The sequence below is a fragment of the Salmo salar genome, chromosome ssa14 (genome assembly GCF_905237065.1).
Source record: "Salmo salar chromosome ssa14, Ssal_v3.1, whole genome shotgun sequence".
In the NCBI taxonomy this organism is placed as follows: Eukaryota; Metazoa; Chordata; class Actinopteri; order Salmoniformes; family Salmonidae; genus Salmo; species Salmo salar.
The window spans coordinates 29347871-29368049 of NC_059455.1; the positions used below are offsets into that span (position 1 = coordinate 29347871).

Below are 20179 nucleotides of genomic sequence, written 5' to 3' on the forward strand. Positions count from 1 at the left end.
GTGGCCGGAGTCCGCACCTTTGGGGGGTACTGTCACGCCCTGACCATAGAGAGCCTTTTATTCTCTATGTTGGTTTGGTCGGGGCGTGATTAGGGTGGGTAATCTAGGTTGTCTATTTCTTTGTTGGCCTGGTATGGTTCCCAATCAGAGGCAGCTGTTTTTCGTTGTCTCTGATTGGGGATCATATTTAGGCAGCCATTTCCCCACTGTGTTTTGTGGGATCTTGTTTTGTTTTTGTGTAGTTGCCTGTGAGCACTCCAGAACGTCATGTTCCGTTTGTTCTTTATTGTTTTTTTTGTGTGGTTCACTTCAAATAATATGTCGAACCGATTTCACGCTGCGCTTTGGTGTGAATTTTCTTACGACGATCGTGACATTAAGTTTTCAGACCTTTTACTCAGCATCTTGTTGAAGTACCTTTGGCAGCGATTACAGCCTCAAATCTTCTTGGGTATGACGCTACAAGCCTGCACACCTGTATTTGGGGAGTTTCTCCCATTCTTCTCTACAGATCCTCTCAAGCTCTGTCATGTAGGATGAGGAGCGTCGCTGCACAGTTACTTTCAGGTCTCCACAGTTCGATCGGGTTCAAGTCCCGGCTCTGGCTGGGCCACTCGAGGACGTTCAGAGATTTGTGCTGAAGCCACTCCTGCGTTGTCTTGGCTGTGTGCTTAGGGTTGTTGTCTCGTTGGAAGGTGTCTGAGGTCCTGAGCGCTCTGGAGCAGGTTTTCATCAAGGATCTCTCTGTTCTTTGCTCTGGTCATCTTTCCTTCGTGCCTGACTAGTCTCCCAGCCCCTTCCCACAGCATGATGTGGGCACCACCATGCCTCACTGTAGGGATTGTGCCAGGTTTCCTCCAGACGTGACACTTGGCATTCAGGCCAAAGAGTGCAATCTTGGTTTCATCAGATCAGAGAATATTGTTTCTCATGTTCTGAGAGTCTTCAGGTGGCTTTTGGCAAACTCTAAGCGGGTGGTCATGTGCCTTTTACTGAGGAGTGGCTTCCGTCTGGCCACTCTTCCATAAATGCCTGATTGGTGGAGTGCTGCAGAGATGGTTGTCTTTCTGGAAGGTTTTCCCATCTCCACATAGGAACTTTGGACCTCTGTCAGAGTGACCATCAGGTTCTTGGTCACATCCCTGACCAAGTTCTTCTCCCCCGATTGCTCAGTTTGGCTGGGCGGCCAGCTCTAGGAAGAATCGTGGTATTTCCAAGCTTCTTCCATTTAAGAATGATGGAGGCCACTGTGATATTGGGGACCTTCAATGCTGCAGAAATGTTTCCGTACCCTTCCCTATGCCTTGACACAATCCTGTCTCGGAGCTCAACAGACAATTCCTTTCGACCTCATGACTGGTTTTTGCTCTGACATGCACTGTCAACTGTGGGGCCTTACATAGACAGGTGTGTGCCTTTCCAAATCATGTCCAATCAATTGAATTTATGGGGTATTGTTTGTAGATTGATGAGGAAAACAACTAATTGAATACATTTTAGAATAAGTCTGTAACTAACAAAATGTGGAAAAAGTCAAGGGGTCTGAATACTTTCCAAATGCACTGCAAACTCAAGAACAATTATATTTTAGGATTCATAATACAGTAGACTATTTAAAGCATAAACATAGAATGGTAACCCAATCTATTGACATAATGACGATTTTAGGGAGTTTCTGTTTTGATATTGAGCGCAGGTAATTGTTCCATTCCATGGCGGTGTTTGCATCCTGTGTTTGCCAGTCGAGAGGGAATCCCCATCCACTTACTGTAGGCTACTGTATGTAGGTTGTTCTCCGATAAGCTTCAAAGAAATGTAGCGCATAGTGCCGAACGCATAAAGTGAAAAGGCTCCTCCCAGTCAAGACACCGCCATAAAGATGTGACAATATTTAAGAATAGGTCATCCCATGCTCTCTCTTGAGAACAGTGTCCGTGAGATCGATTTCATTACTTTTCAGAGACGCTCACATGGTTAGAGGTAAGGAGTTTATTCTCATTCATAGTGAACATAGGAGAGGGTAAACGTCCTGAAACTGACGCAGTGATGTTGATGCACTTAACACTAGGCTATTACGTTATTAAGTTTATGCATGTGATTATAACATTGTTTTTCAGATTGCAATTATGAGCCTACAAAATATTAATTAAATTGTCTTTGAATCAAGATGACCAACAAATCCAGAAGTGTTTAATTCTTAAATTATTTAATTCTTACTTATTGTTTGTGATTTTTTTGTTGTTGATTAAACATATGTAATAATCTCAATGATTATACTCTCAAATTATCAGTGATAATATTTGATAAAAACATGATTTAACTAATAACATTAACCACCATCACTCAACACCAAATGACAATGTATTTTTCTTTTGCATTGCATGACCGACTAATTGGTCCCACATCATGCCCATCCTTCTATTGCATGTGTTTTTCGAAAGAGATGAATTTAGAGGGGGACTGCGGCCTGTCAGTGATTTGTGGCAATGGGAAACTTAGACAGTGGCTGATCGATCAGATTGACAGCTGCATCTATCCCGGACTGGTTTGGGAGAATGAAGAGAAAAGCATTTTCAGGATTCCGTGGAAACATGCGGGCAAACAGGATTACAATCGTGACGAGGATGCTGCGCTCTTCAAGGTGCGTTAGGACCCACACCTTCACTTTACCCGACTTCTCCTATTGTTTTTCTTCTACTTTTAAGTTACTATTTACAACTCGTGAATATTGAATATAGTGTGTAGGAACCCCATAAAGTATACCTAACTCAATCATATTCATACTTATTTATCTCCAGACCTAGTCTAGTTGGTCTGGTGTAATTTACAGTATTTGCTATAGACTACCTGTTGATTTTTACTACAGTATAGCAAGTGATGATCTTTGTTCAAGGCAATGAGTATTTATTCAAGGCAAAGACCATGACATGTTGATTTTGATGCAGGCCCATAATGCCTTACTTATTGGCATGTAAATTGAAATTGAATGCAGAGAGGAAGTCAAATCATGATGTTGTTGATAATTGCAGGCCTGGGCATTGTTCAAAGGGAAACATAGGGAAGGAGTGGACAAACCAGACCCCCCTACATGGAAGACCAGACTGCGATGTGCTCTGAACAAAAGCAATGACTTTGATGAGCTGGTGGAGCGAAGCCAACTGGACATATCCGATCCTTTCAAAGTCTACAGAATCATACCGGAGGGAGCTAAGAGAGGCACGTTTTGTTCATGTTATTGTAGTATTACCAAAGTCAAGTCCATGTCATGAATGCCTACTGTTCTGACTGTACTGTACCATAGTGAAGTGATATAGGCTACTGGCAGTTGATATCAGAGATTTCATGTGTCAAAGGTAATAAGGCACTAGGGTTCAAGTTACACCTGCATTGCCGTAACAAAACCGTAACTTGTGCTTCTGAGAAATGTTGTAGTCTGCCCATCCCTAGAACACCCACCTGCTTACATAGAGGGTGAGCCCAAACTCATGTTGTCTGACTGAACCTAGCCGAGCAGACATATACACACAGCCAGCAATGTTTCATTTTGCCTCCATCGTCTGATGAGGCAGGAAGCAGAGAGGAAGCCGATGTGTGTACCAAAAAGGCCTTGACGCTTTTTTTAGAAGGCTTCAGTTACCCAGTGCAGAATGCACAGCATACACACTTAACCTCCAGCCTTTGTTATGCAAGCCTGAAGGCTCCACCATCAGAAGAACCCTTTGTCACTCTCATATGGCAGTGTCAGTTAGGATTGACTCTTCGAGACCAAACCTGCAACCTAGGGGTTGAGACACTTTACACGTTGTTATCGCATGGCTCTATAGTTTCTGTATTCAACTGTTTGAAGAGGCTGAATAGCCTTGAGCTCTGTTGAAAAGGCTCTAATTGTAAGGATGACAGTTGACAGATGAATACAATTTCATTTGATTTGACTTCTTATTGAGGACATACATATTTCTGGAGGGACCACCACATAATGTTGCATTAGAACATAGATTTCTATGATGTGATGTCTAATGTTAAGTTTCTGTAATGTAGGGATCAAGATGGCAGAGACAATGTCCCACATGAGATCAGTCAACAGCTACCCTATGCACTCTCTATACCCATCTCTACAGAGCCAGGTAAGGTAATGTGTTTACCCCTGCAACAGGTACAGTTGAAGTTGGAAGTTTATATACACCTTAGCCAAATACATTTAAACTCAGTTTTTCACAGTTCCTGACATTTAATCCAAGGAAAAATTCCTTGTCTTAGGTCAGTTAGGATCACCACTTTATTTTAAGAATGTGAACTGTCAGAATAATAGTAGAGAGAATGATTTATTTCAGCTTTTATTTCTTTCATCACATTCCCAGTGGGTCAGAAGTTTACATACACTCAATTAGTATTTGGTAGCAGTGCCTTTAAATTGGTTACCTGGGTCAAACGTTTTGGGTAGCCTTCCACAAGCTTCCCACAATAAGTTGGTTGAAGTTTGTCCCGTTCCTCCTGACAGAGCTGGTGTAACTGAATTAGATTTGTAGGCCTCCTTGCTTGCACACACCTTTTCAGTTCTGCCCACAAATTTTCTATGGGATTGAGATCAGGGCTTTGTGATGGCCACTCCAATACCTTGACTTTGTTGTCCTTAAGCCATTTTGCCACAACTTTGGAAGTATGCTTGGGGTCATTGTCCATTTGGAAGACCCATTTGCGACCAAGCTTTAACTTCCTGACTGATGTCTTGATGTTGCTTCAATATATCCACATATTTTTCCTACCTCATGATGCCATCTATTTTGTGAAGTGCACCAGTCCCTCCTGCAGCAATGCACCCCAACAACATGATGCTGCCGCCCCGTGCTTCACAGTTGGGATGGTGTTCTTCGGCTTGCAATCATCCCCCGTTTTCCTCCAAACATAACGATGGTCATTATGGACAAACAGTTAAATGTTTGTTTCATCAGACCAGAGGACATTTTTCCAAAGAGTACGATCTTTGTCCCCATGTGCAGTTGAAAAACCGTAGTCTGGCTTTTTTATGGCGGTTTTGGAGCAGTGGCTTCTTCCTTGCTGAGAGGCCTTTCAGGTTATGTCGACATAGGACTCGCTTTACTATGGATATAGATACTTTTGTACCTATTACCTCCAGCATCTTCACAAGGTCCTTTGCTGTTGTTCTGGGATTGACTTGCACTTCTCGCACCAAAGTACGTTCATCTCTAGGAGACAGAACACGTCTCCTTCCTGAGCGGTATGACGGCTGCGTGGTCCCATGGTGTTTATACTTGTGTACTATTGTTTGTACAGATGAACGTGGTACCTTCAGGCGTTTCGAAATTGCTCCCAAGGATGAACCAGACTTGTGGAGGTCTACAATTTATTTATTTTTTCTGAGGTCTTGGCTGATTTCTTTTGATTTTCCCATGATGTCAAGCAAAGAGGCACTGAGTTTGAAGCTAGTCCTTGAAATACATCCACAGGTACACCTCCAATTGACTCAATTTATGTCAATTAGCCTATCGGAAGCTTCTAAATCCATGACATCATTTTTTGGAATTTTCCAAGCTGTTTAAAGGCACAGTCAACTTAGTGTATGTAAACTTCTGACCCACTGGAATTGTGATACAGTGAGTTATAAGTGAAATAATATTTCTTTAAACAATTGATGGAAAAATTACTTGTGTCATGCACAAAGTAGATGTCCTAACCGACTTGCCAAAACTACAGTTTGTTAACAAGAAATTTGTGGAGTGGTTGAAAAACGAGTTTTAATGACTCCAACCTAAGTGTATGTAAACTTCTGACTTCAATTGTACCTTCAAAGATCTTCACAGCTCTCTCTCCCTGCTGGGTGTGGATCAGGAACCCACCACTACCTGACTAATAGCTGTCTCCTCTCCCCTTGGCCTGTCCCCAGGTGTCTGGCGGATTCATGATTCCTCAGGAGAGGAAGGAGTGGAGGGAGTACAGCCACGCACTGGACCAGCCTCAGCCTCACCAGCCACCCCACATTGAGCTGCAGTACAACCAGTGCCACTACCCACAGCCACTCAGCCGACCCTGGCACACTGGGCCACACACAGATAACGGTGAGACATGGCATGACCATGGGGAAGACACTGATTATAGGAATGAAAATATCATGGAGAGATAAGACTCCACAGTACATGTCCTTCAGTACAAGTACAGAGGAGCCATGTAGAGATGAAGCCATGTGAACACCATACTTCACTAGTTCTCATGTTAACTTGGTTTCAGATAGTGAAAGGCTATAGTATAGGTCAGTGTTCTGTATGACAGATTTGACATATGTTAATCTGAGTGACGCACACACACACAAGTTGTAAAAACAGCTACGGTTTGACAGTGAAGGCTTTGGTGACCACCAGTTCTCCAAAATAATGAGGGCTTCATTTAACAGTCTTTAGTCAGGTTCCTCCTGATATGAAATTATTTAGACAAGGTCTAGTAATTCATCCTCCATGATATGTACACTAAAAACACTCATTCATTGGTTAATAAAAGTATTTATTTATCTTCTCCCCTCAGGTTATCAGTTCACTGGCTCCTTCTGTTCCTACTCTTCCTCAGAGTCTCACCCCACAGCATTTAAAATGGACCACAACATGTCTACCCTTTCTGGTACATGCTATTTTATTACCTCTAGATTACTAAGTTACTACTGCTGCTACTGCTACTACTGCTACTACTCCTACTTCAGCTACGACTGCTCTTACTACTGCTGCTACTACTTGTACTACTACTACTGCTAACTATACTAATACTACTGCTACTACTACTACTGCTACTGCTACTGCTACTACTACTACTACTACTACTACTACTGCTACTACAGCTAACTATACTAATACTACTGCTGATACTACTACTACTACTACTACTACTGCTACTACTACTGCAACTACAGCTAACTATACTAATACTACTGCTGATACTACTACTGCTACTACTACTACTACTACTAGTACTGCTACTACTACTACTACCATTGCTAGCTAGTCTTTTCATTTCCTTCAAGATATCATGGAATTATTCCCGCACACCTTTTTCAGTTATTGTGCACACTGCATGTGTGTATTGTATTGTAATTCCACACCACTGACCAGTGTTAATGACAGACACAAAGAGAAGATTAGTACGATGTATTGGAGCGTACTGAATTATTATCTCGTGTTACCAACCACCTGACTGATGTCTTGAGATGTTGCTTCAATATTGCCACATCATTTTCCTACCTCATGATGCCATCTATTTTGTGAAGTGCACCAGTCCCTCCTGCAGCAATGCACCCCCACAACATGATGCTGCCACCCGCATGCTTCACAGTTGGGATGGTGTTCTTCGGCTTGCAAGCCTCCCCCTTTTTCCTCTAAACATAACGATGGTCATTATGGCCAAACAGTTCTATTTTTGTTTCATCAGACCAGAGGACATTTCTCCAAAAAGTACGATCTTTGTCCCCATGTGCAGTTGCAAACCGTAGTCTGGCTTTTTTATGGCGGTTTTGGAGCAGTGGCTTCTTCCTTGCTGAGAGGCCTTTCAGGTTATGTTGAAATAGGACTCATTTTTACTGTGGATATAGATACTTTTGTACCTGTTTCCTCCAGCATCTTCACAAGGTCCTTTGCTGTTGTTCTGGGATTGATTTGCACTTTTCGCACCAAAGTACGTCCATCTCTAGGAGACAGAATGCATCTCCTTCCTGAGCGGTATGACGGTGTTTATACTTGCGTACTATTGTTTGTGCAGATGAACGTGGTACCTTCAGGCATTTGGAAATTCCTCCCAAGGATGAACCAGACTTGTGGAGGTCTACAATTTTTTTCTGAGGTCTTGGCTGATTTCTTTTGATTTTCCCATGATGTCAAGCAAAGAGACAGTGAGTTTGAAGGTAGGCCTTGAAATACATCCACAGGTACACCTCCAATTGACTCAAATTGTGTCAATTAGCCTATCAGAAGCTTCTAAAGTCACAATGACATTTTCTGGAATTTCCCAAGCTGTTTAAAGGTACAGGCAACTTAGTGTATGTAATCTTCTGACCCACTGGAATTGTGATATAGTGAATTATCAGTGAAATAATCTGTCTGTAAACAATTCTTGGAAAAATTACTTGTGTCATGCACAAAGTAGATGTCCTAACCGACTTGCCAAAATGATAGTTTGTTGACAAGAAATGTGTGGAGTGGTTGAAAAACGAGTTGTAATGACTCCAACCTAAGTGTATGTAAACTTCTGACTTCAACTGTATGTTGTTGATATTTTAGATGGGTGACTGCAGGGACCACTACAGTTACAGTAACATACGCAGTATTAAATAAAATAATTGTATTGTTTATCAGTGTTGAAAATACAGAACTGGCTCCTTTTGCATTGTCTGTAAATGGAACAGTATTTAATGTTTAGCTCGGCTGATTAAGAAAGTCGTAAAGTTCAGCAGTTTGCTAACTTCCGTCATTCACTTTCTTTCTATATACACTGTTTGCAAGAGGAAACTGACTTTTAGCCATTGAAAGTGATTTCAACTTCCCCAGGCATCTTCATATCAGAAACACATTCAGATGTTTATTACGACTAAACACATGGAAAGAATGCGTTTGTTTTCAGACAGCTGTCAATCTTTTTTGGAATACTTTTACTTACTGGTTAATTCTCTAACATCTTCCCCCCTCTTTCCTCCAGACTTCCGACTGCACGTATCCCTGTTCTACCGTGAGTCTCTGGTCAAGAAGGTAACCACCTCTAGTCCTGAAGGCTGCCGGATCACTTCTTCCTCCTCATCTTCCTCTCCGTCCTCCCCCTCCCCCGAGGACAGGCTGTACAGTGGTGCAGAGACGGTGCAGTTCCCCTCCCCTTACCCCCAGTCTCAGAGGAGAGGGGCAGAGAAGCTACCCAACGTCCTGGAGAGGGGCGTGCTCCTGTGGATGACGTTAGATGGGCTCTATGCCAAGCGGCTGTGCCAGAGCCGAGTGTACTGGGAAGGCCCGCTGGCACCCTACACGGACAAACCCAATAAATTGGAGAAAGAACAGACCTGCAAGCTGTTTGACACCCAGCAGTTCCTCACTGGTGAGAAACAGTATTTTGATTGTGAGCTGATGATGGTGCTGAACATTGATGATGGTGGTGAGGATACCTACTGTAGAATGTGAAGTCACTCTCCATGCTGTGGTATCAGTGGGTATGCGACCTGTCATGTTCTCAGCGGCGGCCTGTCAGTGGAGTGTCCGTGAAACAGCCCCCGCCCACCTCCTGTGGTCCACCACTCAGTCTCTAGCTGCAGTTTACATGTGAACCACTCATTTTTTAACACCAACGACTTCCTTGCAAATGACTGGAAAAAGCTTTCTCTGACTCCTTTTTCTCATTCTGTGAACCTTTTATTTTTAGCATTTTCCATGCAGTGATACTGAATCACAATACCCATCTCTCTCAAGCTGAACGTCCTTCCTTCATGAGCAAAGTAGATGTTTTCAGCTGTTAGGGGGCGAATTGGTGAATTGTGGGTGAAATAAGGTGATAAACTCATTGTACACTCCCTCCATCCAGAGCTGCAGGGGTATGCCCACCATGGCCGTCCCATACCCAGGCACCAGGTGGTGCTGTGTTTCGGAGACGAGTACCCGGACCCCCAGCGCCAGGCCAAGATGATCACAGCACAGGTACAGTACATTACAGACTCTAGCTATCTTGTTATGGTTGGAATCAACAGTGCATTACAATAACAGTCCAACATGATAAAGGCTGAAATAAAAAGAAAACAAAATATAGCCTGCCTAGCCTTGTTACTCATGATGATAAACAAAGGACTCTATCAACACGTCCAAATCGGTTCTTCCCCCACTCTCTTGGCCCTAACCCATCGATGTTTGCAAATCTGTAGGATCTGGATAGGTATAAGAAGGGCAGTGCGTATTGCTTATACCTTACACATTTTCAGAAACTGAAGGTTAGGCCCAAGGGGGAGGGGAAGGGAGAGATTTGGTATTTGCTATTCTTGGTTACCCAGAAATAAATTCTTGCGAAATATGGTCAGCTTCCTTATTTACTTCTGGGTCAATACGTGTTAACAATTGAGAGTTCCGTTGTACCGGGGAGGAAGCAATGTCTCCACCCTCGTAAAGGAAAGTCTCCCCCTCCACTAATTAACTACTGCGCACACAGGCTTGAAATCACCCCCCCCCCCATGTATATATATTGAAGCGCCGCCTTCGCCCAATTGTGATTATTTCAAATGGTGATGAAAACCCAAACACAGAAACTACTGCTGCTAGTTATCTCAGCCATTCGATTACAGCCCTGACAGATTCTCTCGGTTTACACACAGAATCTGCCCAAGAGAGATTAGGTAAATGGGAGCAGTCTTTCTTCCTTTTCATTCATCATTCATGGTGTGACCCCTGCATGTGTTGCAGGTGGAGCCCATGTTTGCCAGGGGCATGTTATACTTCAGCCAGCAGAGCAACAGTCACTGCCTGAGTGACTATGAGCTCCAGGGACACACAGAGATCTCCCTTCCGGCTCCAGGAGTCTACCAGAGGACCCTTCAACAGAGCTCCCCTCTAGCTCCAGGAGACTACCAGAGGACCCTGCAACAGAGCTCCCCTCTAGCTCCAGGAGACTACCAGAGGACCCTTCAACAGAGCTCCCCTCTAGCTCCAGGAGACTACCAGAGGACCCTTCAACAGAGCTCCCCTCTAGCTCCAGGAGACTACCAGAGGACCCTTCAACAGAGCTCCCCTCTAGCTCCAGGAGACTACCAGAGGACCCTTCAACACATGCAGGAGTAACACACAAACAGGCCCCAGGAGCCATGGACATGAATGTAGATAGACCAATGAGCTTTACATCGCTTCTCCTGAATAGTGTACAGTATACTCAGGTCTTGGACTAAAATACCTTACTGTAATTTCAACGTAAGACTGGACTGTGCCTCCATCGTCAGTGTCAGCAGTTTGACCCAATGATCAATGTTAAAAATGGGGGCGCTGAAAGAATCTACCCTAGTTTGTACAGCCTTACAATTATTTTTGTAATCAACCATTTTTTTTGCTGTTCTATTAAATGATATGAAAAAGTGAATACCTATCACAAGAGGTGGCGTGTAGGCCTATCACAAGAGGTGGCGTGTAGGCCTATCACAAGAGGTGGCGTGTAGGCCTATCACAAGAGGTGGCGTGTAGGCCTATCACAAGAGGTGGCGTGTAGGCCTATCACAAGAGGTGGCGTGTAGCCCTATCACAAGAGGTGGTGTGTAGGCCTATCACAAGAGGTGGCGTGTAGGCCTATCACAAGAGGTAGCATGTAGGCCTATCACAAGAGGTGGCGTGTAGGCCTATCACAAGAGGTGGCGTGTAGGCCTATCACAAGAGGTGGCGTGTAGGCCTATCACAAAAGGTGGCATGTAGGCCTATCACAAGAGGTGGCGTGTAGGCCTATCACAAGAGGTGGCGTGTAGGCCTATCACAAGAGGTGGCATGTAGGCCTATCACAAGAGGTGGCATGTAGGCCTATCACAAGAGGTGGCGTGTAGGCCTATCACAAGAGGTGGTGTGTGTTACTCGTATTCCTGTGACATCTGTGGGTGCTGATGGGAAAGCTCCTGACCTGTGATAGTGGTGTGGGGGGGAACCCCACTGCTTAGCCTCTCTCGCTCTCCCCTCTCTCATTTTCTTTCAACGAGAGGGGGATGCATGTGTATTTGTGTGCATGTGACATGGTGACAGTGTATAGGATGTGGTTTGGGGTAGAGGGTGTAGGGTGGGTGATGGGGGACCAATGTGAAGCAGAGAGGGACTGTCTGAAGCAGGAAGCACAAGTCACAGGTGCACAGGAAGAAGAGTAGCCCTCAAGAGAAATTAAGACTCGAGAAGGAAGAAGAAGTGAAATGTATATGAATGAAGAATACAAATGGATCATTGATATATTGAAGTGTGTCACACAGAGAATTTCTGTGTAGTATATTTTCACCATTTATCAAACAATCTATGAAAGGGGTTCACTCCACTTAAGGCCAGGCACTGAATACAATTCCCTTGACATATTTTGATTATTTATGAACAACAATAGGTAACTTTGATGCAACCTAACTGAATAACTATTATTGTATTCTTATATTTTCTTGATTATCAGGCTCCATAATCTTACTTTTTGTGACAACACAAGTCAAAGTTTTCCATTCATATATTTCTATTGTCTACTACTTCCCCATCTCAAAACTGATTGAAAAAAGGGTAGCCCTGGCATACAGTGCATTCGGAAAGTAGTCAGACCCCTTTACCTTTTCCACATTTTGTAACGTTACAGCCTTATTCTAAAATGTTTTAAATTATTATTTATTTCTTATGAATCTACACACAATACAAAACAGACCCTTTGCTATGACACTCGAAATTGGCACACACCTGTTTACAGTCCCACAGTTGATAGTGCATGTCAGAGTAAAAACCAAGTCATGAGGTCGAAGGAATTGTCCTCAGAGCTCAGAGAGGATTGTGTCGAGGCACAGATCTGGGGAAGGGTACCAAAACATTTCTGCAGCATCGAACGTCCCCAAGAACACAGTGGCCTCCATCATTCTTAAATGGAAGAAGTTTGGAACCACCAAGACTCTTCCTAGAGCTGTCCGCCCGGCCAAACTGAGCCATCAGGGGAAAGAGCCTTGGTCTGGGAGGTGACCAAGAACCCGATGGTCACTTTGACAGAGCTCCAGAGTTTCTCTGTGGAGATGGGAGAACCTTCCAGAAGGACAACCATCTCTGCAGCACTCCACCAATCAGGCCTTTATGGTAGAGTGGCCAGAAGGAAGTCACTCCTCAGGAAAAGGCACATGACAGCCCACTTGGAGTTTGCCCAAAGGCACCTAAAGGACCATGACAAACAAGATTCTCTGGTCTGATGAAACCAAGATTGAACTCTTTGGCATGAATGCCAAGCGGCACGTCTGGAGGAAACCTGGCACCATCCCTAGGTGAATTATGGTGGTGGCAGCATCATGCTGTGGAGATTTTTTCAGCGGCAGGGACTGGGAGACTAGTCAGGATCGAGCGAAAGATTTAATGGAGCAAAGCACAGAGAGATCCTTGATGAAAACTGCTCCATAGCGCTCAGGACCTCAGACTGGGACGAAGGTTCACCTTCCAACAGGACAACAACCCTAAGCACACAGCCAAGACAATGCAGGAGTGGCTTCAGGACAAGTCTCTGAATGTCCTTGAGTGGCCCAGCCAGAGCCCGGAATTGAACCCTATCGAACATCTCTGGAGAGACCTGAAAATATCTGTTCAGCGACGCTCCCCATCCAACCTGACAGAGCTTGAGATAATCTGCAGAGAAGAATTGGAGGAACTCCCCAAATACAGGTGTGCCAAGCTTGTAGTGTGACACCCAAGAAGACTCAAGGCTGTAATCACTGCCAAATGTGCTTCAACAATGTACTGAGTAAAGGGTCTGAATACTTATGTAACTGTGATATCAGTTTTTTATTTTTAATACATTTGCAAAAAAACTTTTTTGCTTGTCATTATGGGGTATTGTGTGTAGATTGATGAGGGAAAAAACAATTCAATTAATTTTATAATAAGGCTATAACGTAACAAAATGTGGAAAAAGTCAAGGGGTCTGAATACTTTCCGAATGCACTGTACATGTACCAGTAATATACAACTCCAATTCGAGAGAAATTGTTGTTATCAGTTGTCTAGTGGTGGAGGGGAGGAAGCTGTTATAACAAATTGTTTCCCCTTGGCAGCTGGATGTGATGGAGGACACTGGCGTAGCACACACCACATGGGGCCCACGAACTTTGCCCCCCAAAATACTTTGAACATTATACATTTCCATGTCAGCGCTATGCCTGGAAATACCCTTGTCCGGAGCAAAGGATCCCAATATTAAACTCTCCAAAAAAGTGTTTAAAATTCCAAAAACTGTCAATAATGGATATTAACTGAAAAATGATCGTATGTAGTGTCTTGCAATAGCCCTGAGAATATTCTCTCTCAGAACTGTGATTCCTAAAAGATGTGTCTGGAGATTTGATACATTTGAACTCCTTATTCATTTCATCATGTAGTGCAACAAGACCACTCATGGTCTGTAAAGCTCCTTACTTTTGATAGATTTAAACTAACAATATTGGAATCACCATGGTCACAACCATAAACTGTCAACTCCATCTGCCTGGTATATGAATTGTAGTTCAAATATGTTGTGAGTGAGGCAGGCAAAAACGGGAGGAGAGAAGGACGGGAAATAACAGCTCTCCGAAAAATTGTTTCTCAACAACAACAAAAAAACTCACAGTGATGGGGTAGGAACTGAACTGGATACTGTGGGATGATGACATGCAGGTGTGTGAACAGGTGATTAGAATTCCGGTGATTGGGATCTGGAGAGTGAGCTGGAAAGTGGGCTGTGTTCCCGGGATCTAAGTGTTTGGGAGTGGGAGTTGGACGCAGACATTACAGTGTGGAACTTCTTCCGTCCCCTTTCTCTGTCTTAGCTAGCCACTGACTACACTTTAGCTGGCTAGTTAGCAGAGCAGTAGATAAAAACATATTTTAGTATTACTTAGCCTAGATAATTATTTGTACAGTATGTCGACTTTGGTGTCTATTTCAGACCTTATGGCATTTTTTAAGAATTAAAAGGGGAGAAGACCACTATAAGTCTGGCCATGTGGAGAAGTGCAGCTACAGTGAGGGCAACTTGCCGGTTTGGTCAGGGCCAGCATGAGGGATAAAGTTTATCCTGTGTCAGTGAGTGTAGGCATGAGGGATACAGTTTTCCTGTGTCAGTGAGTGTAGACATGAGGGATAAAGTTAATCCTGTGTCAGTGAGTGTAGTCATGAGGGATAAAGTTAATCCTGTGTCAGTGAGTGTAGACATGAGGGATAAAGTTTATCCTGTGTCAGTGAGTGTAGACATGAGGGATAAAGTTGATCCTGTGTCAGTGAGTGTAGACATGAGGGATAAAGTTTATCCTGTGTCAGTGAGTGTAGACATGAGGGATAAAGTTGATCCTGTGTCAGTGAGTGTAGGCATGAGGGATAAAGTTTATCCTGTGTCGGTGAGTGTAGGCATGAGGGATAAAGTTTATCCTGTGTCGGTGAGTGTAGACATGAGGGATAAAGTTGATCCTGTGTCAGTGAGTGTAGGCATGAGGGATAAAGTTTATCCTGTGTCAGTGAGTGTAGGCATGAGGGATAAAGTTTATCCTGTGTCGGTGAGTGTAGCTCTATTAAATTAAGTTTGAGCATCTTAGCAATACAATGTGTTCTATACTGCTGACAACATTCTACAAGGATAGAGCCACTTATTCAACTATATAATCATGAACCAGATCACCCCGGATACCAGTCAGATGAGTGATAACTCAGTTCTAGGATGTTGTCATTGATGAGATTGAATCTAAAATCTATTGACATTCAGAATGGACTTTGTTTAGACATCCAGTCTGTATTGTAGTTTCATGACCTGAGACAAATCTTCAGAGGCACAGTATTTATTTATTCAGAGTGCTACATGCAATCACACAGTCTTGATTTATAGGATCCTTGCCACTATATGATTGATATGTCAAGTAATAAAATCCCAAGTTATTAATTAAACGTTTATGGAAAAACTGCACTTGTCCTCGTGAAAATGACAGTTTATTAAATATTCTATAGCTGTAATGTCATCAATCAAATACATTTTATTTATATAGCACATCCTTCCTCTTGGCAGGTCTCTATAGGTGACCAGGGGATTCTCTCTACCACATACGAATGAATGCCTCTGTGGAGCTCAAAAGTATAGCTATGCAGCCAAATGTGGCAGTTCACAATACTGGCCGTATGGATGTGGAATGCGAGTGGAGGAAGCCAGCCGTGCCCAACCAGGTGCAATCAGTGTAGGACCTACAATGCATTTGGAAAGTATTCAGACCCCTTGACTTTTTAAACATTTTGTTATGTTACAGCGTAATTCTAAAATGGACTAAATTGTATTTTTTCCCCTCATCAATCTACACACAATACCCCATAATGTCAAAGCAAAAGCAGGATTTTAGAATTCTTGCAGATTTATTCAAAAAAAAGTAATAATAGCATTTACAGAAGTATTCAGACCCTTCACTCAGTACTTTGTTGAAGCACATTTGGCAGTGATTACAGCCTCGAGTCTTCTTGGGTATGACGCCACAAACTTGGCACACCTGCATTTGGGGGGTTGTTACCATTCTTCCTTGTGGCCCCCCTAAATGTGGAGTATGAAATCATTTTTAACATCCGTTATTAGACAGTGGCAACGCGGAACACTAATGATTATGAACATGGTCTTTTGCCTGCTAATGCCTGTAATGCAGTGAAGAAAACGATATGACAACAATAACGTCCAATGTAACTGGCCCCTCTAACAGTACAACTGCCCCCCCCCCAAGTTGAAATGGTCTAGAACCGCCACTGGTTGTCTTGGCTGTGTGCTTAAGGTCGTTGTCCTGTTGGAAGGTGAACCTTCGCCTCAGTATGAGGTCCTGAGCACTCTGGAGCAGGTTTTCATCAAGGATCTCTCTGTACTTTGCTCCATTCATCTTTCGCTCGATCCTGACTAGTCTCCCAGTCCCTGCCGCTGAAAAAATCTCCACAGCATGATGCTGCCACCACCATAATTCACCTAGGGATGGTGCCAGGTTTCCTCCAGACGTGACGCTTGGCATTCATGTCAACGAGTTCAATCTTGGTTTCATCAGACCAGAGAATCTTGTTTGTCATGGTCTGAGAGTCCTTTAGGTGCCTTTGGGCAAACTCCAAGTGGGCTGTCATGTGCTTTTTCCTGAGGAGTGGGTTCCTTCTGGCCACTCTACCATAAAGGCCTGATCGGTGGTGTGCTGCAGAGATGGTTGTCTTTCTGGAAGGTTCTCCCATCTCCACAGAGAAACTCTGGAGCTCTGTCAAGGTGACCAGCAGGTTCATGGTCACCTCCCTGACCAAGGCCCTTCTCCCCTGATTGTTAAGTTTGGCCGGGCGGCCAGCTCCAGGAAGAGTCTCGGTGGTTCCAAACCTCTTCCATTTAAGAATGATGAAGGCCACTGTGTTCCTGGGGACGTTCAATGCTGCAGAAATGTTTTTGTACCTTTCGCCATATCTGTGCCTCAACACAATCCTGTCTCTGAGCTCTACGGACAATTCCTTGGACCTTATGGCTTTGCTTTTGCTCTGACATGCACTGTCAACTGTGGGACCTTATATAGAAAGGTGTGCCTTTCCAAACCATGTACAGTCAATTGAATTTACCACAGGTGGACTCCAAGTTGTAGAAACATCTCAAGGATTTCAATTTCAAGTCTCATATCAAAGGGTCTGAATACTTATGGGGTATTGTGTTTAGATTGATGATGATTTATTTTTATATCATCACCATCCCTATTTTAGAATAAGGCTGTAACGTAACAAAATGTGGAAAAGGGAATGGGTGTGAATACTTTCCCGAATGCACTGTATACCCAGCCGAAGACTACAACCCTCTGTCCAGAGAGCTCACAGAGGAGGATCTTTAGTGGCTAAGGAACCGTCTCTGGGGCAGGTTCAGTGGAATGGCATAAAACAACTGACACCCTCCCTGTTGTCCCTGTCTGTACCGGACATTGTTAAAAAACAAGGGCACCTGGGGTATGCGGGCACCAACTTCAACTGGCACACCATGAGGAGACGGACAGCAATTATGGAGCAGTGGTTATGGAGCTCGTTACTCCGTTGCTGCTGAAAAGGATCCTCAGATCAGTCATTAAATGGGGTGCTGTCTGTAAAGTGGGGCACAGATAATGAAGAGGAGGGCATCAAGGCATTCAAAATGGCTACAGGTATGGATGTGCAGGAGTCAGGGCTTTGGGTCAAGGGGTCTGAGATCCTGGGTACCTCACTGGATGGTCTGGTGGGGACCACAGCAGTGGTGGAGGTCAAGTGTCCCTATGGCGCAAAGGACCTTACCATTGAAGAGGCAGTGAAGTCAATGAATTTCTGTATCAAGGAGGGAGGGTCTTACCGCCTCTGTGAAGACCATCCTTACTGGCACCAGGTCCAAGGGTCAGCTCCACATCACTGGAAGGGATACCTGCTTCTTTGTTTTATGGACTACCAAAGCCTACATCACCATCCCCATCCAGCGTGATGACCTCTGACAGACTCATATTGATCCTCCTGTCAGTACCTGTTTTTTCCAATGGTCTAAAAATATTCCACATAGTTCATACACACACACTACGCTCCCAGAATAGGTTATATTACGTTCAAGTTTTGCTCAAAGCAGCTAACTAAAGTAACGCACTGTAGTTTGGTTTATCATAGGCACAGTGGGAATTTACATATGTGATGTTCAAATTATTTCTTACCCCATGTGTTTTACTTGCTGAAGGCCCCAGTCATCCCTGCTTGTATCTGACATTGTTGAAAAACAAGTGAACAATGAATAGAAATCATACACACACACTAGGCTTCGAGAATAGGTTATATTACATAGAAGTTTTGCTCAAAGCAGCCAACTAAAGTAATGTACTGAAGTTAGCTTTATCATGGGCACAGTGGGAATTTATATCTGTGATGTTTAAATGATGTCTTACCCCCAGAGTGAAAGATGGAGAGATTACATCACTTCCATCAGATCTCCTTGCTGAGGGTAGTGTTGATCATGCACTGCTTCCTGTGGGGTGAGCCTGATGTTCCGTATTTCACGTGTCATGTCTAAAACATTTGGAAAAGGGGACATAAGGTCAAAATTTCGATGCATCGACAAATTCAATGTTTTACACAATATTGTATCACATTTGATGAGTTACTGACCTGTCCGTCCACAGGCTCGATCTGCTGTAGTCTCTACAACTGGACGCTCGGATCACACTGGCACAGGATGTCCATGCACCGGATGGCCCGAGGGATGCACTCCTGTTGGACTAGAAAACAAAGGGACATTTGGTCAGTGGTGGGTCTTTTTAAAAGCTGTATCAACATCTTTATCTGGACAGAAAATGCATTGTTTATCATAACACAAACCCACCTTGGACATTGTGACAAGTGGTCCCTCAACACCCAATCGTCATGCCTCATTGTTTGTTCTTGTTTCCCAATCAACAGTCTGGATCTTCCTCTTCTGCCATGGTGGATGAGCTTGCTACTGTTTCTGATAAATATAGGGCAATTTCTCTTTCCCACTGGAAAATGGCAGATGCAGACCCAAGTTTTGTCATCGGGTTTCTGATCCACCCATCTGAAAGACAAATATATGTATATGTTTACTAGCTCGCTAAGTTGATTACTAAAATGGTAACATCTATATTAAAATACAATAACCCACAGACTTGACTATAGTAAAGGTAAAATAGACTGGGCTTTGGTCAATCTGCACATCTAAAATCCTACTACTGTATGTGGATGGGACATTTCTGCTTCGATGGAGGAATTATCTGGAATGCTCAAAAAGATGACCAGGACTGTCTAGGGTACTATTTGCCCAAAGAGATGGCGTATTGCGATGGGCTATATAACTCTACTTCTGATTCTAATTCTCAAGAGGAAAGTTAAAACCGTCAGCCGTGAGGTCACTAATGAGGACTAACAGTGATAGCGGGAACGTTTGAAAGGTACTGACATGCAGCGATGGAACATAAGGATTTTGTGCACTGGCCAGCAAACCACGATTTATACTAGCCCGGGTAACATTCAGGTCCTAACTCTGTGCCATGCAATGTTTGTAAAGGCAAAATTTCACTGCAGTGTCAGGCTAGTTTGCCACATTTTCTGATAGCCATTTCACTGCTGTGTCAGGCTAGTTGACAAATTGTCTACTAGCCCAGTATGAAGAGTACTAGCCTTGGGCTAGCTTAATTTCCATCCCCGCTGACATGTATAACTGACTTCACAGGTCATTTGATTAATCATATATAACAGATGCACACGTGGAACAAAACTATTTGTGTTTTGTATTGGAAAGTATTGTGGCCACCTGTCCTTTGTGAGCTAGCTATTCGGCTAGTTAATGTTAGCTCACAATTCGCATAGTCACACTTTTCCACATGTTGACATGCTAGCTAATGTTAGCCCTCCAGGGTAGGGATATTTAGCTAACGGAAGGTAGTTATGTTAGCTCATCGTTCGTGTTGTCAGACCTTTCCCCAGACCCCACGGGTGGTCACATGCTA

The 20179-nt window shown here is 43.6% G+C and overlaps 1 protein-coding gene across 2 annotated transcripts; it reads left to right on the forward strand.

Annotated features, from left to right (window-relative positions):
• Positions 1-1830: 1830 nt before the first annotated feature.
• On the forward strand, positions 1831-11088 carry LOC106569154 (interferon regulatory factor 4). 2 transcript variants are annotated; one of them, XM_014140189.2, is made up of 9 exons: positions 1831-1980; positions 2442-2641; positions 3030-3216; positions 4039-4124; positions 5903-6074; positions 6535-6627; positions 8689-9075; positions 9556-9668; positions 10422-11088. In XM_014140189.2, the coding sequence occupies exons 1-9, from the start codon at positions 1971-1973 to the stop codon at positions 10794-10796; spliced, it is 1623 nt and encodes a 540-aa protein (XP_013995664.1). In that variant the 5' UTR covers positions 1831-1970; the 3' UTR covers positions 10797-11088. The 2 variants fall into 2 exon arrangements, with proteins under 2 accessions (XP_013995664.1, XP_013995666.1); XM_014140191.2 differs by lacking the exon at positions 6535-6627.
• Positions 11089-20179: the final 9091 nt, after the last annotated feature.

Coding starts and splice junctions, on each gene's coding strand:
- LOC106569154 (XM_014140189.2), top strand. Junction 3,217..4,038: donor ACCGGAGGGAGCTAAGAGAG/GCACGTTTTGTT, acceptor TCTGTAATGTAG/GGATCAAGATGGCAGAGACA. Junction 9,669..10,421: donor CCAAGATGATCACAGCACAG/GTACAGTACATT, acceptor CATGTGTTGCAG/GTGGAGCCCATGTTTGCCAG.